The sequence below is a fragment of the Equus caballus genome, chromosome 18, assembly GCF_041296265.1.
Source record: "Equus caballus isolate H_3958 breed thoroughbred chromosome 18, TB-T2T, whole genome shotgun sequence".
NCBI lineage: Eukaryota > Metazoa > Chordata > Mammalia > Perissodactyla > Equidae > Equus > Equus caballus.
Genome location: NC_091701.1, coordinates 73209976 through 73235157, shown reverse-complemented (window position 1 = coordinate 73235157; position 25182 = coordinate 73209976). Strand labels below are relative to the sequence as shown.

The 25182-nt window shown below is 43.1% G+C and overlaps 1 protein-coding gene across 16 annotated transcripts in view; it reads left to right on the top strand.

Annotated features, from left to right (window-relative positions):
- ANKRD44 (ankyrin repeat domain 44) overlaps positions 1–25182 on the top strand; it is a 348870-nt gene that overhangs the window by 142872 nt on the left and 180816 nt on the right. For all 16 annotated transcript variants that reach the window (XM_070241458.1, XM_070241459.1, XM_023622277.2 and 13 more), the window contains one exon: positions 1981–2064. In XM_070241458.1, the coding sequence (XP_070097559.1) occupies positions 1981–2064 (84 nt within the window). The remainder of the gene's footprint in view (positions 1–1980; positions 2065–25182) is intronic.

The window sequence follows — 25182 nt, the reverse complement described above, 5'->3', positions numbered from 1 at the left end:
TTTCCTGCTGCTCCATTGTTGGCAATTTGAGAAACTCTCTCTGAATCACACACCTCGGCAAGGAGGTTGAATCGAGAGGGCATTTTGAGTAAAAAAGAGATACATCTGTCCACTTGCTGGAAACTTTTATGGCAGAGGGGAACACTGTGGACAAATTTCTGGCATATTGGAGTATTTATCTGCTATTTAACATTTTTCATATAGTACTGCCTCAAGTCCTCATACTATATCCGACTGACAATATTGGTCCCCCCAAATAATAATAAACACTGTCAAAACCCATAAGGCAACAGGAGGTTAAAAAAGAGAGAAGGAAATTTATAAGGAATATGAGGACTCGGATTCTCAAGGAAATGAACAGAAGAGAGGTCAGGTGAGGCTAATGATTGTACCTTAGGCCGGTGTTCACCAGTTCCGAAGATTAAGTGGGCTTTTACGAAAAATCTGGATTCACAGGCCTCTACCCCAGATACAATAAATCGGAACCTGCGGGGAAAGGATCTGGGAATGTTGGCTTCACAAACATCACAAGTGATCCTTATGGTCAGACAAGTTTGGGAAATTGCCATCATCTAATTGCCTACTAGGATTTATCTTCCAGCTGTGTTTCCATCGCCCTTTATAAATCCTCTGCTGTATGTTGGGTCTCGTTTAATGGATGTGAGTTCAATGATAAGCGCTCAGGAGCTAATCCTAGTATCCAGTAACTAATTGCCTAAAGTATTTCCAAAATTTGTGAGTGAATGTGTGTGTGGGTATGTGTGTGTGTTTGTAATCGCCAAGGTTTTTCAAGTTTGAAAAAAAAGAGTCAAATATTCCATACTGGCATCGTTAAACATTTCTTAATGAAAACATCTGTTATTTGTGTAGGGTTGTATGGTCAAAGAGAGTTTTCCAATATATGAACTCATTTGTTCCTAATAACAATCCTATGAGTGATTGGGCAGCAAGGTCATGCTCACACCCCAGATTACACGTGGGAAGGGGGCTCACATGTAGCCGGCGGTGGTGGAGCTGCTTTGAGCAGGACCCTTCACCAGGTGGGGCAGGCCCAACACCAACCCAGGAGCCCACCAGTTTTCCTTTTTTACCCCACACTCTAATCACCAGGTTGACGACAGCATTTCTAATAGATCGAGTTCCTTGCGTATCCACACTTTTGCACACCCTGATCCCTCTGCCTGGAATGCCCTTCCTTCCCTGTCTGCAACGCACACTTATTCATTAAGACGTCTCCCAGGAAGCGTTTCTGGATGCACTCTTCTTCTCACCCTACCTGCCACCCAAGCAGAGCTAGTTTATCTTCCAGCTGTGTTTCCCTCGCCCTTTATAAATCCTCTGCTGTATGTTGGGTCTTGTTTAGTGGATGTGAGTCCAATGATAAGCACTCAGTAACACCCCTTCTTGCTTTGCACCCTGCCATTATATTTTGAGCAGGCAGTGGGATGTAATCCCACCTTAAACACTCAGTGCTTGTTGGCTAACGTTATGGGGAACGTTTGGGAATGATTTCAAGGGTTTTCCAAACATTGACAAAAATGTGTTCAGGTGGTCAGAACATGGCCATTTCCATCTTTTAGGAAGGGAATTGTTTGAGGGTACTGCGGAACATTGTCTAAGAAAAAATGGGGGAACAATGGGGCTGTATGCACAAGACCACAGATTTGGGAGTTTCTTTGATGGAGAATTTAAGGGGCTTTCAAGGACATCCTCAACTATGAGTGATGTTTATGTTATACTCATAGCCCCAGCTTAGATGTGATTGTCATGGCTTTTGAATCGTATTATAGTTATTTCTTTGTGCAAATATCTCCCCCACTAGACTTCTAGTGAGGGTGGATCTGAGCTACATTTATCTTTGTCTGCCAATTGATAATTGTTGAATAAACTTTTGGGGAACAAATCTTTTAGCCATCTGCATCTGAATGCAATCAAATATATTTAATTATAGTTCTCATTCAAATTCTCCTGTGTTTGCAGCCACCACTGGTCCAAGCAATCTTCAGTGGTGATCCAGAGGAGATACGGATGCTCATCCACAAAACTGAAGATGTCAACGCTCTGGTAGGAGATGCTATGGTTTTGCCCACTCAGGCCCTCTTCCCCTTTCCTGTACCATGGACTTCTTTAGTATCTGGTGAAAGCTCTGGACTGCTTCTCAGAATTCTGTTTTTAAATCCACGAAATAAAATCTATAGGGTTAGAAGGGAAATCAATTATATTGAAATATAGTTATCAAATTGTTAAAAATCAAATGTGTGATGTAATAATATATATGTTTCTTTGTTAACACATTTAAATAGCAAGATACAGCAGAAGATCTAGTAATGGCCATAATTTAAAAATAGTGATGAGCATGATCAATATTTTGAGTTATGTGTGACTAGTATAATGGGGTATGAACATACCTGTGATTTCTGTTGGTGACCAAATCACAGTTACTGCTGCCACTACTGAGGTTTGCTGCCTACATTCGTAATGGATGGAAACGTGAAATTTCTATTAGAAGTTAGTGAAAATAAAGATGTAGTGTTTTTACACCTAGAACCCATGCCCTACAGCAGGGGTTGACAGACTGGTCCATCACCTGTTTTTGTACAGGTTACCAGCTAAGAATGGTTTTTATTTTCTAAATGGCTGAAAAAAAATGAAATGAAGAATCATATTTTGTGGCACATGAAAATTATATGAAATTCAAATTTTCATGTCTGTAAGTAAAGTTTTCTTGGCAGACAGCCATGGCTGCTTTCACTCTGCAACAGCAGAGTTGAATAGTTGTGACAGAGACTGTATGTGGCCTGAAAAACCAAAAACACTACTGTCTGGCCTTTTAGAGGGAAAGTTTGCTAACCTCTGCCCTGCAGGGCCTGTGAACCTGGGATTCATGGATGAACTAGGCATCCTGTGTGCGCTCTGAAATTGTATGTAAGGTACATGTGCACTTGTGGACATATATTTTTTTCTGTGAAAGGGTAAAGGCATTTCATTAAATTCTTAAAAGGATCTATGACCCCCAAAATATTAAGAACCACAGGATCTGGAAGTTCTTGAAACAAACAAACCTGCAAGGAAGAAAGGTGAAAAGAGTTAGTCAATAATTTACCCTTTTGATAGTTTTTGAGACCTAGATCGAACAAGCAATTATATGCAGTATATGCTACTAATTCTCTTAATGTAACTCAATTGCCTAACTGCTCCAGTCCATCAGGGAGAAGAGCTCTCTTTGAAATCTCTAGTGTTAGGTAGAAACAGCAAAAGAGTCAAACCCATCTCAGTGTGAGAGCTTTGCCGGGGGGAAATGAATTATGTGCAAGGTTGTCTCTCCACCCGGTCGGCTGAATGCTTTATTCACAAGGTGAGTCATTTGGTGCAACCCTTGTTCTGTGGCCATGCAGGTTGATGTGGCTTTTTGAAAAAGCTGTTGACAGCTTCTCTCCAGTAGGCCCTGAAAACAACGGGGCAATGTTTTGTGACATTTTTGCAAGGTAAGCACAGAAGAGGCGAGGGCCAGACTACTCAAGCAGGCACTTGGGCATTTGTCCAGGGCCTGTGGGGCGTGACCTGTACTTCTGAGAGGAGGCAAGGCAAGGGAGCTGACTGTCCAGTGTTCTGACAGCGCTGGAATCTGCCCAGCCCGTTCTGTGGCTGTGGCTCAAGCCCGGGCAAGCCCAAGGCAAGGTTGCTATCTTTTCCTGATCGTGAGCAAATAGGACTTTTGTTCAGTCATACATACCAAGTGAGATCGTACTGTCTTCTGAATAGCCTTTATTTCTTCTTAGGAAAGTGACAAACAGTTGTTGGCTGGTAAAGGGTAGGAGAGCTTAACTTGAGTTGTAACCCAACTGTATTACTGAATTAGGTAGGTAGGTTAACTACTGTAACATGTAGACTCCTAAATGTATCATGGCTCAAACATAAGAGAAGTTTAGTTCTCTTACGAACAGATAAGAACAGAGGGCCCCTTTTCCACGTAGGGTCCCAGGTATCATCCTTTAAGGTCACCTGAGGGGTCTGCTTCCAGTTCTGCCAGCCACAAGGGAAAATGGAGCATAGAGGCAAGGCGCGGGAGGATTTTTATGGGTCAGCTTGGAAGTGGCATCATCACTTCCACTCACATCCCATTGACCAGAACTCAGTCACATGCCACACCTAACTAGATGAGAGCCTGGGAGATTAGTGTGGCTGTGCCCCGAAAGAGTCAGAGAACACGGACTTTGGTGACTAGTCAGCAATCTTGACCACACCAGTTTTTCACCTTACAGAATTCTAGGGAGTTTGAGCGGTCTCACTACTTCTCTGTGCATGTCTTATTCACTCAGCAGTTGTTTACAGAGTTCAGACCTTGTGCTAAGTGCTAGGGATACAGCAGTGAGAAGACAGCTTTTACCCTCATGGAGCTTACAACATGGCGAGAAGGCAACAAAGGGAAACCATACTGCGGTGTGTTTTTGAAAGGGAAAATCCAGGCCCCTGTGTCAGGGCCTGCGTCAGTCATGAAGGACTGGTGAAGGGTTGTGTAAACTGAGACCTAAGGGCTGTTACTGTGGAAATGGCTTTGTGTTTGTGGTCTGTTGGATGTGTGGCAGCAGAGAAAGGTGGCATAAAGGGAAGGAGAGGAATAAATGAATGAATGAGTGGTTGAATGAGTGAATGAACAAACGCAAGGAGGGGCTGAGTTCCTTAGGTTGATGGAATGGCTCTTCGAGGCTCCCGGTCCCTTTCCTCCACTGTCGCCTCCTCAGACTCCCTCTTCAGTCCCCTTTCCCTTCCCTCAGGTGAGAACAAGAAGGTGGTTTGATCCCCTGCCCTAGTGTCAGGGGTGTTGGGGACACTGAGGTGGCCTCTTCAGGTCCTGCTTTTCTTTTGCCAACACTAATGAGCGGTCAGTCGCCTTGACTATTTTGCTGAAGGTGGATTAGGCGGTTTAGGGGAAGTGGTTGTTAACAGAGGGCGTAGGGGATGGAAGACAAATAAGGATTAGAAATCTCAGCCTGGAGACTCATTTTAGGAGGGAAGAGTGGCTGCTAACCGGCACATTTCAATGTCAAGGAAGGAAAATAAATAAGGAGGAGCCTCCTGTTGGCGGGAAGCCAGTATTTGTCTTCTTCCCTTCTCGCTGTGCTCTTTCTCTCTCTGCCCCTATTGATTCGCTTCCTTTTTCTTTCTGTCCTAGGTTCTGATCTGTGGCCTTTCTTCTTCTCTCCCACCCTCGCTGTGTCTTCTGATGGGTCACAGGTTATTTGGTGTAAATACGCTTTGATTAGCTGATGCTGATCTAGGAAGGAATCTCATTCAGCTTTGCCTCTTGTGTTTTGCCAAACTTTATTTCCCACTAATAGTATTCATGAACCCTATGCTTCATCCAAACCAAATGACTCAACCCATTGGTATTTAGTCTTCTCTCACTTCTCCTCTGTTCCAATCCCATCTGCCCTCCAGACCTACTACTTCCCCTATTTTTTTTTTTTTGGAGAAGATTAGCACTGAGCTAACATCTGCTGCCAATCCTCCTCTTTTTGCTGAGGAAGACTGGCCCTGAGCTATCATCCATGCCCATCGTCCTCCACTTTATATGTGGGACGCCGGCCTCAGCATGGCTTGCCAAGCAGTGCCATGTCTACACCCGGGATCCGACTCGGTGAACCTTGGGCCACCGAAGCGGAACGTGCGAACTTAACCGCGGCACCACCAAGCCAGCCCTTACTTCCCCTGTTAATTCTCCTAATTCTCACTTCCTTTCTGCTGCCTTCTCTGCCACCTTCCAACTCAGCCAAAGAAACCCACCTCTTCTCTCAATTCCCAAAGCTCTTTGTACCTCACTGATCACTTTATTTGAGTTATTTATACCTGTGTTTTAGTTTTCAGGGACTATGTGTTTGATGACACGATCGCTGTCATTCATTCTCATTTGCTCAATAGCCCAGTCCAGTTCTTGAAACACATGTCGAGTGAGTGACTAAACTTCGCTTTATTACTTAAGTGGAGCCAATGTGTCGTGGCCTATTTTTCATTTTTGTCCATGAGGATAAGTTGTCAAACAGTGCCTGACTTAGTGTCTCTCGGGCTTCAGTTGTGAGATTGAAAATTCTCTTCGTAAGAATGAAAATCTGTAGATGGGTTTGAGGAGACTCTCAAGGCTGAGGAAGGGTACTCTGAGTTTTTTTGTGGTTTCTCTGGCTAGTGGCATGTCAGGACCTGGAAATGTTGGAAGACAGTTCTACGCTCTGAGGAATCCATTTAAATTCACCCAGATGTGGCTGATAACAAGAAAGGTTTTAGGAGGCTTCCTCAGACTAACCAAATTGGGCCCAAGGTAGAGCATCTGAATTCAAAATGAACACAGCGATTCTAAAAACAAAGATTTGAGTTCCCTAAAGGCATTTTTGGGATTATGCTATGACACCATGACATTAACAGAGAGTTTTATTGTGCCACGCTGGAGGAGAGATAGCGACAGACCGGCGCCTGTCAGTGGTGAGTGGTGAAGACAGGGAGGGAAGCGTGTCATGTGAGGATTGATTGAAGAAACTGGCGATAGACTTGGGAAGGACAGGAGAAGTGTCCCACATAGTTCAAACACTGTCAAGTTAAAATGGAACCAGGCTTACCATTATGTCATGTGGTTGTAAGCTGCAGAAAATAAGATTTCAGCTCAAAATAGAAGAAATAAGTAAATAGACAGAGCTGTCTAAAGAAGTAATGAGTTGACTTGACAAGTAATAAGCTCCCTGAAAGACCACTGGACGGGAGGTTCTGAAGGCACTGACAGTGGCACGTATGGCTCCTCTCTCCTGTGTGCCCTCAGCCAACGTTGCTAATGGTTCATGACATTTTTTGAGTCTTAAAGACCAAAATTTCTTCTCAGGACAGTGCTATTAAATTGAAATTGGCCTGTTAATTGAAACCTCCTTCCCATGGCTGGGCTAAGTGATGTTTAAAGTCTCTTACAATTGTAAAAGATGACAGTTCCAAGATTTGTAAGTCCCATGTGATAGCAAACCCCTAATACTTATTTCTTTTTTTAAAGCCATCACAAAGAGAATGAATACACACACACACACACACACACCACACGCACACAGGCGTGCAACCATTATCATACCAAATAAATTAAAAATAATCTCTCAGTATCATCTATCCAGTGCATATTCGATTTTATTTTGTTCCAATAGTCTCAAAGATGTCTTTTTACACTTGGGTTGTCCCCAAGTTAATTATTTTAATCCTTCTATTTTATATAAAAAATGATTTTGTCCAGCTGTTAATGTTTGTTATTAGCCCTAACAGGATTTGGCTCAAGTACATTGGTACCTTTTGCTTAGTCTCTCCATTTCCAAGAAGGAAAGGGATGATACGTGAATATAATAGTATAAATCTTGGGGTGAAAAACTTATGTTGGCAAAGAACTTATAGTGAGACAAAGGGGAGGCAGCTAGTAAAGCTGCAGCTCTTAACTGTGGGCATTGATTCAGGTGATGGTAGCCTGCTAGTCCCAAGATCCATGTGAGAAGAAAGAAGCTGTGCCAACACTGTATGATGAGGGTTTGTAAAAATGAATGAGGCAAATTATCAATAGTTAACTGGTTCTTTGTTCTTGTGTGTTTGCATAGAGATGTTGCACTATTTCTTTTTTTGGTATGTATATATATTGCAAAATGGTCACCACAGTAAGTCTAATTAACATCCATCACCATACGTAATTACTTTTCTTCTTGTGATGAGAACTTTTAAGATCTGCTCTCTTAGCAACTTTCAAATGTGCAATACAGTTTATTAACTGTAGTCACCGTGCTGTACGTTACATCGCATGACTTATTTATTTTATAACTGGAAATTTGCACTATTTCTTTTAAAAATAGAATGTATTTTTTGAATCTACTGGGAAGGGTGCAATATGGCTCTACCTAAAGAACTTTGAGTGATAAATTTAATATCTTCTCTAAATTTTTCTCAGCTTGATTCTATCATGTCAAATGCCTTAGAAATACAACCTATATAGCACAGCCTTTTAAGCTTCCAGGTTTTTGTGTATTTTCTCTCACCTACATATATATTACTTGATTTTTCTTTTTCAATAAGGAATTTGGTATGAGGATAAAGACTTGAGATGTTTTGTTAGCTTTGAGACCTAGGTACCCTCTAAATCAGACCTAAATCAGAAGCTGCTGGGAATAAGGAAGCTGCAGGCGGGAGTGGCAACCTCAAGTCCTATAAATGATGGACGTGCATGGTCACTGGGCCTGATGACCCACTCGGCTCTCACCGAGAGTTGCTGCATAGGAATGCAGGCGCAGTGTGGCCCAGACTTTTTAAGTTTTTAAGAGAAAATACAGGAAATCTCTAAATTGTTAAATGTTGGTTCCAAAAAAATGATCCAACATTGTTCGGGCCAAAGAAAACACATCCCTGGGCCAAATCTGGCCTGCAGGCCACCGTTTTGCTAACTGTGAATGAGATCAGCAAATATACAGCAGTTAAGGTTTCTCTGGCCACCTGCCTCTGGAAATCTAAAGCATGGTCCTGAGGCCGAGGGCCCAGTGTTCTAGGGAGAGAGTGGCCTGTGTTCTCCAAGCGTTGACAGCACTTCTGGCTCACTAGGCAGCAGGGAGGCTGGTGGTCCCTTCACAGCCCTGGGAGGGTGCTTTTTGTCCTGAGGGTAGGTGCCAGTCTCTCAGCACATGCCGGCAATCCTGTCACAGCCTCTGCTCCTTGCTGGCCCACTGCCCAGGGTGTGGGGCTGTGGTTTGGAAGCTATGACCTGTGTCCTGTAGAGAATGATTCACGAACTCCAGACGGCCCTGAGCAGGCTGCAGTGATGTGGCTTCACGGCCATTTAAAGTGTGTGAAGGCGGGTCTGGTTAGCATCGTTCCTAATTATCCTCCCGGGGATGCTGAGCAGTTTGAGGCCCCATTTCTCCAGCCCTGGCCTTAGAGGTTGGAGAGCCATCCTCCGTGAAGTAGAAATCTTACAAGGCTATGTGATTTGCACTCTCTAGATAGAGAGGTGGGTGTTTTGGAGCTGTGGAGACATTAAACATAAAGCATAATGGCATTAGTATTATTTTGCAATTGCTGGACATTTTTACAGCACAAAGAAAAATCTTGCAATTAAAACGTACACTTCGTAAATAGCTTGAGAATGTGAGCGTCTCTTGGATAAAGGGCTATGGCTCTTTTCTTCACATTTGACGTTAAATTTGGGGAGAGGATGTAAATGTGAGGAAATGAGCTACGTTGTTCTTAGATGAAAAGAAGACTCAATTGTTTGAAAGTCGTGTATTCGTTCAGTGCAGTTGAATTGGGTGGTAGGACTTGGGGTGGCAAAACTTGACAAGATCGTTCTAAACTTTACCTAGAGGAATAAACATGTGAGAAAATTCTTGAAAAAGAAAATCAATGAGGGGAGAGTTCCACAAATATATTAAAACAAATTGTAAAAGTATAGCAATTAAAACAGTGTGTTACTGGCACAGGAATAAACAATCAAATTAGAGGAACAGATTAGAGAGTCCAGAATTAGACCCAAGTGTATGTGGACATTTGGTATAAAATAAGGACGCGTTAGAAACCACTGGGACAAGATGGATTATTGAGTGAATTGTGTTGAGACAACTGGCTGGTAAAAAGCTGAACCTTCCCCTAATTTCTCGTACCAAGATAAACTTAGAGGTAGAAAATTAAAAGATGAAAGTAGTGTAATACAACAAGGGGGGGATATTTTTTCAGTGTTGGTATGGGGAAGGATTTCCTAAGCATAATGGCAAAGATAAAGACCATAATGGAAAAGTAAATACCTTTCAACATATAAAAACTGTAAACTTTTCTATATTGTCGCTATATACAAGGCTAAAAGATAAAGATATGTATAATATGTGTGAAAAGTGTTAATGTTCCTAATATATGAAGAACTCTTGCAAATTATTTAGAAAAAGATAAATAGCCAAATAGAGAAATGGGTGAAGACCATGCAGAGGACACTCACCAAAGGAAAAATGGAAATAGCCAACACGTATGAAAGGGTGTGGTCCAACCTCACCTGAACTCTAAGAGTTCAAATAAAACAGCCGCCCGTCATCTGTACCCGTCAGATCAGCAAAGGTGAAAATAGGCTCTCAAGGAGGGTGTAAACAAAGGGATGCTCTGAGGCCTATGAGGGGAGTGTCATTTCTACCAGCCTTTGGAGGGCGGCTGGGCGTCTATGTCAACATTCCGATTGTGCACACTCTGACACAGCAACACCACGCCTGGGAATTTGCCCTCAGGGAAATCACTGGACAACTATATATGTATAAGAAGGTTTGTTGCTGTGTGCTTTATAATAAGAAGAAATTAGAAGTCACCAGTAGTTTATTTCTTAAATTTGTTACAGTACATCCATATGTAGTAATATCACACTATTTTTTAAAAGAGTGGTTTGTATCAATTTTTACTTATTACATATATTCATTGATAGGTAAGATCTTCAAGATATATTTTTGAGTGAAACAGCCTGTTGTTAAACAGTATTTATCATGTGTATATATAAATATAAGAAGAGATCTAGAAGAATGTTCTCCAAAAAGTTAATTAAGGTTGAATCTAGATAGTGGGATTTTTGCTTTTTTCTTTATCCATTATGTATTATTAATATTTTTAACAGTGACCATATATTATGTTGATAAGTGGTAAAAACCAATACATTTATATAAAACGCATGTACACAGTAAAGCCAAAAAAACCAGGTTCCAAAGTTGCCCATATTTAGTATAAGGATATAACTTTTTTTTTAAAGATCGGCACCTGAGCTAACAACTGTTGCCAATCTTCTTTTTTTTTTTTCTGCTTTTTCTCCCCAAATCCCCTCAGTACCCAGTTGTGTATTTTTTAGTTGCGGGTCCCTCTGGTTGTGGCATGTGGGATGCCCGCTCAGCATGGCTTGATGAGCAGTGCCATGTCTGTTCTTGGGATCCGAACCCGTGAAACCCTGGGCCGCCGCAGCGGAGCGTGTGAACTTAACCACTCTGCCACAGGGCCAGCCCCAGGATATAACTTTTAAAATGTACTTATTGTATTTGTCTGAATAAGTGTAGAAAACACTTGAGTGGCAAGGTGCTTATTACCCATACTGTGTGCTGCCATCTTTTATCACATGACGAGGGCCTTTCTCGTGGCTTTAGCCGGGGCCTGAGGAAGTGGTGGTGGGAGCTGTTCCATCTCAGTAGAATCCTTTCCTTCTACCATCATGCTCCCCCTTTTTGGAGGAATTTCAGGGGGGACCTCCTTACCTGGTGTTGAAGACTGAAAATGTGTATGGATGAGATTCTAGATGGCAATATCGTAAAATTTAATGTATTTTTACTTAGGAGTATGAATCACATTTTATCTGATAAATTATGGAAAAATAATTTTTGATTGTTTTGATTAGGATAAAAATCAAGTAAAGGTTTCCAGACATGTTTTTGGTTTTCTTTGTTTTTTAATTTCTTTTACAATGACAATTTACTTATAATCAGAAAATTTTTTAAGCTTTGTGGAAAAGAGGTAACTCATTTTTAAAATGAATTGGGCAGATATAACCACATACCCAGGTTATTCCTGAAAGACATGCTTAAATTAAAAGGATGTAAGGCAGGGGCAGGCCAGGTGGCGTAGTGGTTAAGTTCACACGGTCTGCCTCAGTGGCCCAGGGCTCACAGGTTCGAATCCCAGGCCCGGACCTATAGCACTGCTCCTCGGCCCACGCTGTGGTGGCATCCCACATAAAATAGAGGAAGATTGGCACAGATGTTAGCTCAGGGCCAATATTCCTCAGACACATACAAAAAGATATAAGGTATATTTTAGATCAATTGGTTATGCCAGCCCTGATTTTTACCAAGGATGTATACTTTCAGTTTCAAATGTTAAATAACTATATAATTATGACAACCAGAAGACTTTCCAAGTGTAGTTTTATAGATCTGTTATTATTACAACTGACTTGAAAAGAAAGAAATGCCAAGAGCTTAAATGAATGTTGCTCAGTTAGGGTGGAAGCCTGGGCGGGGAGGGGGTGTTCCCTGGGAAGTTGCATAGCTGGTTATAGTCATGTCACTTGCCAACTTTCTGCTTAAAGGATGTTCCTGCAGTCAGTCTAGGACGCCTATGGGTTTCTTGCTGTGGACTTTCTGAAGTCACGCAAGTGTAACGCAGGTCACCTTCTTCTTCATCGGCTCCCTTTCTACACTCCTTCCAGGCTTTCCCCACTCCCACATGTGCATATTCAGAGCTTCTGATATAACACCTTCACAACTAAACTTTGTATGTCTCTGCTTGATCTCTCTTATTTGTTGGCATGTAATGCATATCAGTCACACCAAAATGCAAGTATGGCGTAGTGAAAGGGACACTGGGCTAAGCTCAGAGGCAGAAGCCTTGGCTTCTGTGTCCTTGAGCAGTTAATCTGCTCTGGCCTCACTTCTCTGTCTACAAAATGGGCATGATAAACTTTTTATAAGATTATGATTAGGGAGATGAAATGATATACCTGTATCAGTTAGGATTAGTTTTGGCTGCGTTAGACAGAAAACCAATAACAGTAAGAGAGTAACTTTTAGTAAAATAGAAGTTTATTTTACTAAAATTTAATAGTTTTGAGTAAAGTAGAAGTTTACTTATTTCCCACATACAACAAGTCAGAGATAGGCTGTCCAGGAGTAGCGTGATACTCCACAGTGGGACGAGTCAATCTTTTTCTCTTTGTGCTGCCATCCTTGGCATGTGGCTTCCAAGTCATTGTCCAGAATGACCACTTGAGCTTCAGCCATCGCATCCAAATTCCAGCTAGCAGGAAGGAGGAAGGTGGAAGAAAGATATGCCCCCTCTCTTTAAAGACACTTGCACTAAGGACAGTATTTCTTTTTTTTTTTTTTTTCCGAGGGAAGTTAGCCCTGAGCTGACATCCACTGCCAATCCCCCTCTTTTTGCTGAGGAAGATTGGCCCTGAGCTAACACCTATGCCCATCTTCCTCTACTTTATATGTGGGACGCCTGCCACTGCATGGCTTGATCAGCAGTGCGTAGGTCTGCTCCCAGGAACTTGCAAACCCCAGGCTGCCGAAGCAGAGTGCGCAAACTTAACTGCTACACCACCAGGCTGGCCCCAGGACACGATTTCTTATATTTTGTCCAGAACCTCATCAGATGGCCATGTACTCAACTAAAAATCACTGTCTATTATGAAGGAAATAGAGATGTTGGAGCAAACCAGCAGTCTCTGCCATGGTAGGTAAGAGATTTGTGTGACCTAGGAAATGCCTAAGTACAAAAAAATATCATTTATGTATTTTGCCATGAGGCAACCTCATCTACATTCATCCATTCACCAAAAGTTTACTCATACCTCTGGGGGTGTATAGCGCTAGAGCTGACACTCATTATCCTTCCTGGTGTATTTCTTAGTCAATTTATGTTATCTCCAAAAGAAGCCTTGAGGGATTCATGTAGCTGGGCGTTGTTTTTCTCCTGCTTGGCTGAGTGTGTGGGAACAGAACATCACTAAGGTACCATATCCCTTTCTTTGGGAGGAGAGAGGGGGAAGGGTGATACTGGAGCAGGTAATAATGGCAGCTCACTAGCTCCCCAGTACAGACACTGTGTTGTTTTTCCCTCCAGCTCCTAGAGATCCTGTCTTTTTCATCAATGCTTCATGTTGATTTGCATCTTCGGTCCTCACTTGTCTTGTATATATGCCTCTCCCCCTATTTAAAACACACATGTTGGACTGGCTTTTCATCTTCTGCCTTTCTCTCTCTCAAATAGGGGACACTCAGTGTTTGAACAGGTATGTATTTTATTTTGGAAGCAAAGATAGATGGATGGGTGGATGGATAGATAGGTAGGTAGGTAGATAGAGATAGATAGATAGATAGATAGACAGACAGATAGCTAGATAAAGAAAGCATGTATAACCCAGTGGTCAGGCAGCATTGTTCACTACTGGCTGTTTCTCAGGGGGCCCAATATGTGCAGGGCTCCTAAGGAAATAGGATCTCTAACCACAGGCCCAAGATACTCCATGTAGAAGGGATCTGGAGATGTCCGACATTCTTTCTCCCAATATTCCTGGAATTGATGGTAGTGGGCCTTCTTCTTTTTAATCTTCTTGTTTTATTATGAAAATTTTCAAACATTCAGAAAACAACCATGAGCTCACCACAGAGCTAACAAAAGTGTTAACACTTTTCCATATTTACTTAAAAAAACAAAATGAAATTTTGTACATGTGGAGGTTTTTCCCCACATAAACACACGCTTAGTGTCATTTGTGTCTTTGAATAAAATACCACCTTATCTGGAGCTTCCTGTGTCAAATAGCTCCCCTCTGTCAGCCTCTAACCTCTTCTTGCTGGCACTTTTCACCACCTGAGAGACAGTATATTTATTTGTTTGTCTTCTGAGCATCTCCCTCCACTAGCGTGTCAGCTCCATGAGAGCCGGGATGTGGCTTTGTTCCTGTTGACGCCTCCTGGGCTCCAGGGGGGCTGGCACAAACTGGGAACGGATGAACACAGCTGAAGCCTCTTTCAGGCTTCCTGACCTGTCACCTCCCTCCCTGCCTCTCTGCCCCGGGGGAACCACTGTCCTGAAGTTTTGTCTATCCTCCCCATCCTTGTCTTCATAGACTCTAATTTTACTTATACCTTAAATCTGTGTGTGTGCATTGGGTCCATATGTGCTGGAGCAATAGATGGTGTTGTGTATCTGTAAAAACATTACATTTGCAAACACTCTATCCTCTGTAACTTGCTGTTTCTCACTCAACGTTATGTGTTGGAGATTTATCCATGTGGATATATGAGCATTTTCTTCATATATTTCATATTCCTACATTAATCCTTCTAGGATTTTATCACAGTGGGTCCATTCTTGGCCAGAGACTTTTAATCATGGCTATATCACCCTTCTGTCAGGGACTCTATGAGTCTGACCTGTGGTAACAATTGTAACAGACCTAGAAATGGGTTGGAAAAATGAGTAAGATGATAAATTTTATCACAGTGAAAAATTTTAAGAATTTATCAAATTGTACACTTGGAAAAAAGTAAGTTAGAAGGGGGACCAAGTAAGGGTATTCAATAAGGATCGTTCTCTTTGTAAAAATAAGATCATTGTACGTGATATTTTTACAGAGTGAATTTTACTCTGCACCAGTGAATACATTTAACTGTAAAATTCTATTTTTCCAGGAATTGTCATTTTGTTCTTGTCACCTTAGGAAATAGAATTTCCTCAAGGAAGACATACAAATGGCCAATAGGTGCATGAAAAGGTGCTCAACACCGCTAATCACCAGGGAAATGCAGATCAAAACCACAAGGAGGTATCACCTCACGCCTGTTAGAATGGCTATTAGCGAAAACACAAGGAACAGCAAATGCTGGAGAGGATGTGGAGAAAAGGGAACCCTGTGTGCTGTTGGTGGCAATGTAAACTGGTACAGCAACTATGGAAAACAGTGTGTAGGTTCCTCAAAAAATTAAAAATAGACCTACCATGTGATCCAGCTATCCCACTTCCGGGTGTAAATCCAAAGGAAATGAAAACAGGACGTGGAAGAGATGTCTGCACTCCCATGTTCATTGCGGCATCACTCACAATAGTCTAGATATGGAAACAAACTAAGTGGATGGATAAACAGATACATAAAATGTCGTGTATACACAATAGAATATTATTCAGCCTTAAAAAAGAAGGAAATCCTGTCATTTGTGGCAATGTGGATGAACCTGGAGGGTACTATGTGAAGTGAAATAAACCAGACAGAGAAAGACAAACACTGCATGGTATCACTTACACATAGAATCTAAAAAAAAATGGGAAACTCATGAGGTGATAGGTGTGTTAATTCGAAAAATCATCACATTGGACTCTTTAAATATCTTACAATTTTATTTGTCAGTTATACCTCAATAAAGCTAGAAAAACAAGAAGATAGAATTCTTCTTCTTATATATTTCAATATGCAGTTCTCTTGTATTAGAAAACCTTTAATGGCTCTTCTCTCAAGGAAGGAAATCTAGAGAATAAATATGTTGAGTTGTCCTAAAGTAATAATCAGAATTCTTGGCTTTCAACAAGATTCTAAATGTCAGAGAAGTCTGTTTTTGCTCTAACATGACATCTTGACTTCAGACACAGAATAACAGCAGTGCCTGGGTTTTCTTTAGGACACACTGAAATGTCTTCTTTCTGAGCTTCCTAGTGAAAGAATACTTGAGGACGAAGTTTTATGGATAATGCTTTTGGTAGATTTTGTAGATATAATTGAAAAAATTAAGGAAGATTTTACCACCCGTAATTTTGAATAATGACTCAGCAGTCCTTGGCTAAATATAAAACTGTTCTAGAAAGATCCCATGATTGACCCTGTTTTGCATTTTGCTCATAAAAATCCACCAGGGCTGTACAATGACTATCTTGTTTCTAGAGAGAGAGTCAGACTCTAGTTAGCTATTTAGCAATTTCAAAGCAGGCTTTGTTACTGCATTTCTTAAATTTGATTGGGATATTTCCTCGAACCCTATTAAACTTGAATATTTGAAAAGTGTATTTAACACATGCGGCAGTTCAGTGAGCTATCTGACCACGGCTGTTTCACATCGTCTGTTCAGTCGGCAGACATTTAGTGAGCATCCACCATGTTCCCAGCACTGCGCCCGGAGCTGGGTCTGTGGGATGAATAGGACAGGGTTCCTGTCCTCCTGGACCACATAATCGGGTGGCTGAGACAGATGTTTAACCAAGTTATCAAAAGGAATTGTCAGTGCTACAATAGAAGTAGGAATGTTCTGTCACTGTACCCTCCCTGTGTGGCCACGAGTCCTAGAGCAATAGAGCACTGCCATCAGTGACACTGTCAGGAAGTGCGGGGGTGGGGGTGGTGGGGGAGCTTTTGAGCCCACCCACCATCTTTATCAATCTCCTTCTCCAAGCTACTACTACTGCTAATGGTAATGATAATAACAGTAATTTTTTATTTGGGCAGTTGATGTTTTCTGAATCTTATATAAAGTACGACTAAAAACATCTTTAGAAACTTTGAATTTTATTGAATTAAAAGAATAGACTTTATTTTTTAGAGCAGTTTTATGTTCACAGTAAAATTGAGCAGAAGGTCCAGAGATTTCTCATATACGTACAGCCTCCCCCATTATCAACATCCCCCAACAGAGGGATACATTTGTTACAATCCACGAAGGCACATTGACACATCATTGACACAAAGTCTGTTGTTTACATTAGGGGTTCACTCTTGGTGTTGTACCTGGATGGGTTTTTTTCCTTTTTTTTTTTTTTTTTTTGAGGAAGATCAGCCCTGAGCTAGCTACTGCCAATCTTCCTTTTTGCTGAGGAAGACTGGCCCTAAGCTAACATCCGTGCCTATCCTCCTCTACTTTATATGTGGGACGCCTACCACAGCATGGTGTGCCAAGTGGTGCCATGTCCATACCCGGGATCCGAACCGGCAAACCCCAGGCCACTGAGAAGCGGAACATGCGAACTTAACTGCTGCGCCACTGGGCCGGCCCCTGGATGGGTTTTGACAAATGTGTAATGACATGTATCTACCATTATAGAATCATACAGAATAGTTTCACTGTCCTAAAAATCCTCCGTGCTCCATCTATTCATCCCTCCTCCTGTTTTACTGAATTTTACGTACAACCTAAGTAAAAAGTTTGCCTGAAATGTGAAAGCGGCTCCAGCTAGACTGGGACGCCGAAGCCCTCCCAAACACATTCTGGAATCACCACTGAATATGTTGGCTCCTTTGGTTATCCCTGCCTCTCTGTGAGAGCTGCTCTGTTTAGCACAAATGCCCAAGGTTTATGTCAGGCTCTGTGGCATTAAATCCTGCAGTTTCAAAACCAATGAATGTGTTGGATGTGTTCACGGCCAACTCATTGGTCACCACCCTCCCTCTCCGATCGCACTTTGACCGCCTTCATCTTTGCAGAAAGGTCGGAAGTCCCCAAACAGACCTGCCTCTGTGCTCGTGAGGGTTGGGGGTCTTCTGTGCTCCAGATGTCAGATCACAGCACAAACAGACCTATTTGCTTTTAGGAAAGCAAATGTTTTCTGTGTTCAACTGAGCTTGTAAAATTTCATTAAGAAGCTAATCATTAGTCCTGATTAAGTAAACACTGGATGTTTGGCATGAATATTTTAGCTTCCTATTTCCATGCTGGCTCGGCCTTTTCAAGGTTACTGATTGTTAGCTGGGACCAATAATTTTTCAGTCACCTGTGCAGTTCTCCACTTCATCATCAGAGAATCCCACCCATCCCCCCTCCATCAACTGGGGAAGAAAACCAAGGCTCTCCCAGAACCCCAGACATGAAGCTGGTTCTCCGATGCTCATTGGAGGACTGAACTCTGGATAGTGACTCTCACTCCAGTACAGGACAAGAGACTCAACTCTGCTTCTCTTTCTAATTCAACTTGAAATTGCCATCATTTTCTATCCTTCCATATTTGCCTTTATAAACATTTCAGGCTTTAACAAAGATCAGATTCTTTTTACCGATATTAAAAATATATATGAAGACGTGCTTGGATATTAAGCACTTATTTTCCAATCTAGGAAAGAGCAAAAGAGATAAAGATGCACAAAGCTTAAAGCAGTTGCTGCCAGTGACTCAGACATTATTAATATCTCTTGTAGGCACAGTGAATTGGAAAGGTGTTAGAAAGATTTTCTCTGGAGAAGAATACATTAGGACAACATTTCCCAAAGTGTTTCTCAGAGTCCAGAACAAATCTGACAAGTGTTTAGAAGAGGGAGAAAAGAGATTTCATGGCTAAATAAAATTGGGAAGTGCTGCTGCAAATTTCCCTGTTTTAGGGTTTACCATGAATATTGTCATATCAAAGGCTCTGAGAATTCCTGCCATAAGGAAACCTGTTCAACTTTCTTGAACAAGTGTTTTCCAAAGACATTAGGCTTCGAATGCCTATGTCTTTTTTTTTCTCTTTCAGTTTTAACCTGACACCTGGAACTGTCCCTCAGAACCAGTGGAATACACTTATACTTTGGGACAGACTGTCATCGGATAGGAGTCTCTGGAATAGTCTATGGGCACGGTTCTCAAACTTGAGTGTGCATCAGAATCCTGGAAGTTATGAAAATACGGATTGCTGGGCCTTGCCTAGAGGTTCTGATTTGGGACGTCCGGGGCAGGGCCTGAGAATCTGCATTTCTAATAAGTTCCCAAGTGATGCAGATGCTGCTGGTTGTGGACTACACTTTGAGAACCACGAGTCCATGGTCGGACTGGAAGGAAAACAAAAGTTCGGGGGCTAGGGGTGGTACTACAGGGGTGCTGCTATACAGTGTGCAGGTTAACGTGCTCGTTCCGCCTATACTGATTGAACCTGCTGTGTGCCAGGCGCCAGGCTAGGTGCTGGGGGTACACTGGTGGGGGACGCAGGCCTGGTCTTTGCCTTCAGGAGCTTTCAGTGTAGTGAAGATACGGGCAGTAAACAGGTGAAGGGAGTGAGTCACTCGGTCCATCTAAGTCGAGAAGACCGCTGTGAAGGAAGCCCACCATGTGCTCTGATCCTGAACAGAAGGTGGTCAGGAAAGATCTCTCTGAGTGGCAGTGACATTTAAGCTGAAACTGGCCATGAGAAACAGGGGCCATGAGAAGATGGGGTTATGTCCAGTCTGGATAAAGATACGAGCAAAGGCCCTGAGGGGTGGGGGGGAGAGAGTGGCAAGTTCCAGGAGATGAAAGAAGGCCATTGTGGCTGGAGGACAGTGAGTGAGAGAAAGTGGAAGAAAAGGAGTTTGGAGGGGAGACAGGGCAGGGCCAGGTGATCAGAACTGAAGTGAAGGGCTTAGATTTCATTCTAAATGCAAAAAGTTCTGATAAATACTTTAAAAAGTCACCTTGGGTGTTGGGTGAAGGGAGGATTGTGAGGGAAGGGTAGAGGCTGTGAGGCCAGCGGGAAGCCCATAGCTGGAGAGAGGGTGGAAATGCCCAGTGTGGAGCAGGGCGGTAGCTGTGGGCAGGGCCGTGTGCATTCATGAGCTCTAGGGGGCGCCACTCCGTGGATTACTTGTATCTGCTAGAGGTGGAGAGGCGGGGGTTGCTTCCAGGTGTATCATGGGGGTAGCACATACAGGATTTGCCGATGGGTTAAATGTGAGGGCCAAGGAAGAGAGAGGTACCCAGAATGACTCCTGGGCTCCTGGCTTGAGCAATAATAAATAGAGAAGGGAAGAGCTGTAGGAGGAGGAGGAGCCAGTTCATTTCTGGGAGAGGGAACAGAATTCAAGAACTACTTTTCGAGGGACACTGAAGTGACCGTAGCCACCATTATCCTGCAAATATAGTATTTGGCCATTTACTGGTATACAAAAGAAATGATGTTGGGATTTAATAAATATTCTCATTTGAGAGTTGCTCTGTATATCGTGTATGAATGGCTCCCTGGTTGCCCTGAACTAGAAAACATATAAGGCCATTTAACACTAAACATAATGTTGTCTTTCTCTAATAATTCAGAGAACACTTCAGAATCTCACAGAGACTGTTACTATTGCTGTGTGACAAACCACCCTACCATTTAGTGGCATAAAGCAGCCATTTTATTATGCTCATGGGTTCTGTGGGTGAGGAGCTCAGACAGGGCATAGCTTCTCTCTGTTCCATGATGTCTGGGCTCAGCTGGAAAGACTTGTCAGCTGGGGGGCTTGACAGATGGGGCTGGAATCATCTAGAGGTGTCTTCACTCACATGTCTGACGGTTGATGCTGGCTGTTGGCCTGCACACCTGCTTGTGGCCTCTCCACATGGCCCGGCTTCCTCACGGCTGGGCACCTACAGGGTAGTTGAACTTCTGATGTGGCAGCTCAGGGCTCCAAAGGCGAGTCCTCATTGCAAAGATCTTGAATCTCTCAATTACACCGACAGGTGGCTGAATTCGTGTTCTGCTTAATAGAACGCCAGATAAGAAAGAGGTTGCTGTGCTCAGCGTGATGCCTCGGGGATAATTTGACTTGTAGGGAAGAAGAGCCTGTAAAGAGGAAGAGCTGGCTGTTTTGCATTGAACCAGATGACAGAGATGTTCTCACTTTGGCTGTGAGCCAGTCATGTGGTAAACAAGTACTTTTCCAGTCTCTTCCACTTGCCCAGCCCCGAGAGGTGAAGCAACCAAGCATAGTTCATGCTTATCGGATGGTAAGAGGATGTTTATAAACTAGGACATATAAGAACAGGTTGGAATTACTTAAAAACATTACCTGGACACAGATTTCCCCGAACCCCTACTTTTAGATCCATTCTGGTGGGCTTCATCCATGAAGTGGTAATGCACAGTGTAGAAATTATTCTTGATGTGGATTTTGCGCAGCCTTCAAAGATTGGAAGATGCCAGTCTGAGTTGCATGGTCTAGGCCTAAGGTAAGATCCTTGGTCTAAGGCAGTAGATTCCAAAAAGGGGAGTATAGGCATCTCAGAAAGTGTGCAAGGTGATCCGCTGGGGGCCATGGAATACCTACTTCTAGTTCTTAAAATAATTTTAATTTATATTTTTGTGCATATTTTATAGACTGTTAAATATGATAATAAAGTAGTGAGTTATGAAATTTATGAATGACTAGTTAAATAAATAATTTTGTTTGTGCTCAAAAAATTGTTTTTCTGCTGACAGGGCAGTGCTTGAAGGCAGGTCTTATCACATTTATGCCTTGAAGCTAGTGCTTTTCAAACTTTATTATGCATACAAATCACCTAGAGAAACTTGATTGTTCTTAGCTCAGTGCAAGAGTGATTCGACTTTGGGGAACTGATTTGCGCTGTCTAAGCTCATGAGAGACTGATTTATAAACCAAAATGCCAAATTTATTAATTTCCGTTAGCTTGAAAACTAGACCTATTGTTTATGCATGTTGCGCTTATATTCTTGCACAAAGTGATTTCTCTCAGGATACTGAATGTCAGACAAGAACCTTGAACTAGAAAGAAAGTTTTTGGTTCCCACGGGATATTTTCAAGAAACCAGTACAGTCTAGTGGAAGGTTTCTCCTTGGGATGCAGCATAGAATATGGCTAAGAGTGTGAGCCCTGGTGGCCACACTGCCTGGGTTCCAGCTGTGGCTCGGCTGCCTACCAGGTAGGCAGCTGAACCCACAGTGTGACCTTAGGCTAGGTAATTAACCTCTCTGTGCCTCTGTTTCCACATCTGTAAAATGGGGCTACTCATAGTTCCTATCCACTCTGAGCATAATCCATGGAAAATGCTTAGATCAGGGGCTGGCACATATTAAGAACTCCATCAATGTCGGTGATTCCTCTCTAAGGATGTTTCTTTCTAAAGAATTTAATTTTTGCCTAGAATCAGCAACTCCTACTTCTCTAGACTTTTCTTCTCACATAACATCCTCTTTTTGGTATTCCTCGATTTCACTTGGAGCCTTTGTCAGTTCAGTATCTGAAGCCCTTCTAGAATAGGGATGCTTCCTCCTTCATCTGTGAATGATGGAACCTGCCACAATGCCTGGCTCTCAAACCCACCCATAATATTTATGGCATCACCTGTGCCTCAGAGCACGTCTCTGGATTGCAGTTTATTTGGTCCAAATGGTACTGCTTTTGTTCAAAGGCTTGTGCACACTTAGAAGGAAAAGTACAGATCCCAGTTGTCAACTCAAAAGTGTTCAGAGTTCAGCAAGTGGTGCCAGTGTGTAAAGATGGGCGGCGGGGGGGGGGGGGGGGGGGGGGGCGCGCGGGCTGTGCTGAACTGGAGCGTTAGTGCCCCAAGAAAGACATTCCAATTTAGATTTTAAAAACCTCTGTGCCAGCCAAACAGAACATCTCTGTGCAGATTTGGGTCCCATTTTGAGCCCTGGTATAGATTGAAACAGGTGTAGATGACAGCTTACACATGCATGTTTATTGCCTTTACTAAAGCATGAACTTAAGGGCAAGAACAGTTTCGTTTCTCTTTGTCTCAAACCCCTCTCCCCAGGCCCTTATGAAAATTATTAGAAAATCCTGTTTATTTTATAAAATAAGTCAAATCATTTCCATTATCACTATGTCATTTTAAGTGTATTATCTAAAATAAATCCAAGTTTAAATGCTGTCACATATAAATACATGCTCATCATTAGTATTAAACATTTCTTTCATTGGTTAGGTTTTAGGGTACATGGTTCCTGATGCTATATATGCCGGCACCTTCTCTCATCAGTAACCTTTCCACAAATTGTGTTTTGTGGTGGGTTACTCCTGGGAAAACTCCAGCAGTCAGCTAATGTGTCCATTGTCTTTTAGACACAGAACTGCGTTTTCTGAGCTTCTCTGGTGTTCCAGGGCTCTTCTTACTGGTCTCCTGGTTACCAGTCTTTATTCCTAGCTGCTCACAGATGCTCGCCCACAGGAAACGAGATGCATCCTGTGACCTACTCACTGTGGTCGGTCCTCACTCCACCTTTCTGTCACCCCAGTAATTACAGGTGGCTGTGGCAGCAATTAGATTTTGTTCACCAAAGATGAAAGGCTTGTCCGGTCAGCTCCTCTGTCAGGTGACACCTCCCACATTGTTGAGCATATTTTGATTTTGTTCATCTGATCCTGAGCATCTCCAGTCACAGGACCGACTAGAGAGAATGTTTATCCGGCCCTGGGACATAGGATTATCTCCAATCACAGGACTGACTAGAAAGGATGTTTATCTGGCCCTTGGACATATTTTCCCTCCTCCTGTTTGGATGGCGCTATCTTGATGACCCTGGAATTTAGGTGAGACTAAGTGGACACCAGATCCTTCCTACTCCTGTGCCCACCCTGGCTCTCTCGCTCTTTCCATAAGCCCTCCAGGATGGGCATGTTGGGGAAAGAGTAAAAACATGCATTAAATCATACCAGCCAGCCTTGTTGAGCACTGACCATACACTAGGAACTGTGCCAAGAGCTTTGTTAGCATCATTTCATTCCATCTCACAAGTCCCCAGGAGGTAGGTACTGTTATTTTCCCCATTTTACAGACAAAGAAACAGAGGCTCCGAGGAGGGTCCAGTAACTTGCCTGAGGTCATATGGCTCTAGGTGGCAGGGCCAGGATTTGAACCTGGCTCTTCTGCCTCCAGGGCCCCCTAGGTTGTCCTGCCATCCTCAGAGGTGGCTAAACTCAAGGCAGAATCAACTAAGTGTAAACCAAGTCAGGGGCCACGGAGGGAGGGACTGCTAATTCTGAGAGATGTTGCTGGGAAGGCGTTGCTGGGAGGTCCTGGGGGAGGTTGAGGGCTGGGCCTTCTAAAATAAGTGAGACATCTTAGGGGTAGAGAAAATGCGGAGGAGGAGGCAGTTCTGGTTAAGAGGCAGGCCTGACTGAGCAGAGGCCTGGTGCCAGGAAAGCCAGTGCTCTGGGGCTGGGAGGGGTCCCTTGGCGGGGGATGGGGTTGAGAGGGATGGGCGGTAGGAGCAGTAGGAGGTGCCAGAATCCTGTCGCAGGATGACCTTCCTCCTCCCGTAGAAAATGGACAGTGATCATCACCGCGCATGCTCAGTGTGGAGGCACAGCCCGCCCTTCTTTCTTCCAGTGAAGAGACAGTGCTGTGGGACAGGCCTCTCCTGAGAGCTGCTCTTCAGCTGGGGGAAGTGCATGACCTTCCTGACCCCACAGTGTGGCCTGGAGAACAGAGGGAAAAGGCTTCTTGTAACAGGCCTTCCTGGGAACTGCAGGAACACACAGCTGCGCTTTCCTCCCTCCACTCCAGCCCCCTCATCCCGACACCCTTGACCTTGTGCTGCCAGAGAGGGGTCTTGCTTCCCAGACACAGCTGATAGCATCGGAGGCTAGGTGTGAGCTGAGGAATGTAGAAAGTTTCCGCTCAGGCAGGTTGGAAATAAAGTTGTTTCTCACCTTCTGGATAGAATTTTCCAGGAACTCTGGTCCTAGCTGAGTGACTTGGCTGGTCTGGGATCTGGATTCTCCAGCACACCTCAACCTCTTTGGGAAACCCATCCTTCTGGGAAATTCTTGAGGGGTTGAAAAGAGTTAGGTAGCACCTGTGACCCTGCTTCCTTCTCTTGTCCTTTATAAAGCACTTTGATGGAACCACTCTCCACTGTAATCTCATCAACCCTCTCCTTTTAAGAAATGATGTTGGTTTTCCCCATCACCAGCCCCCTCCCCAGCACTGGGCCTGCAC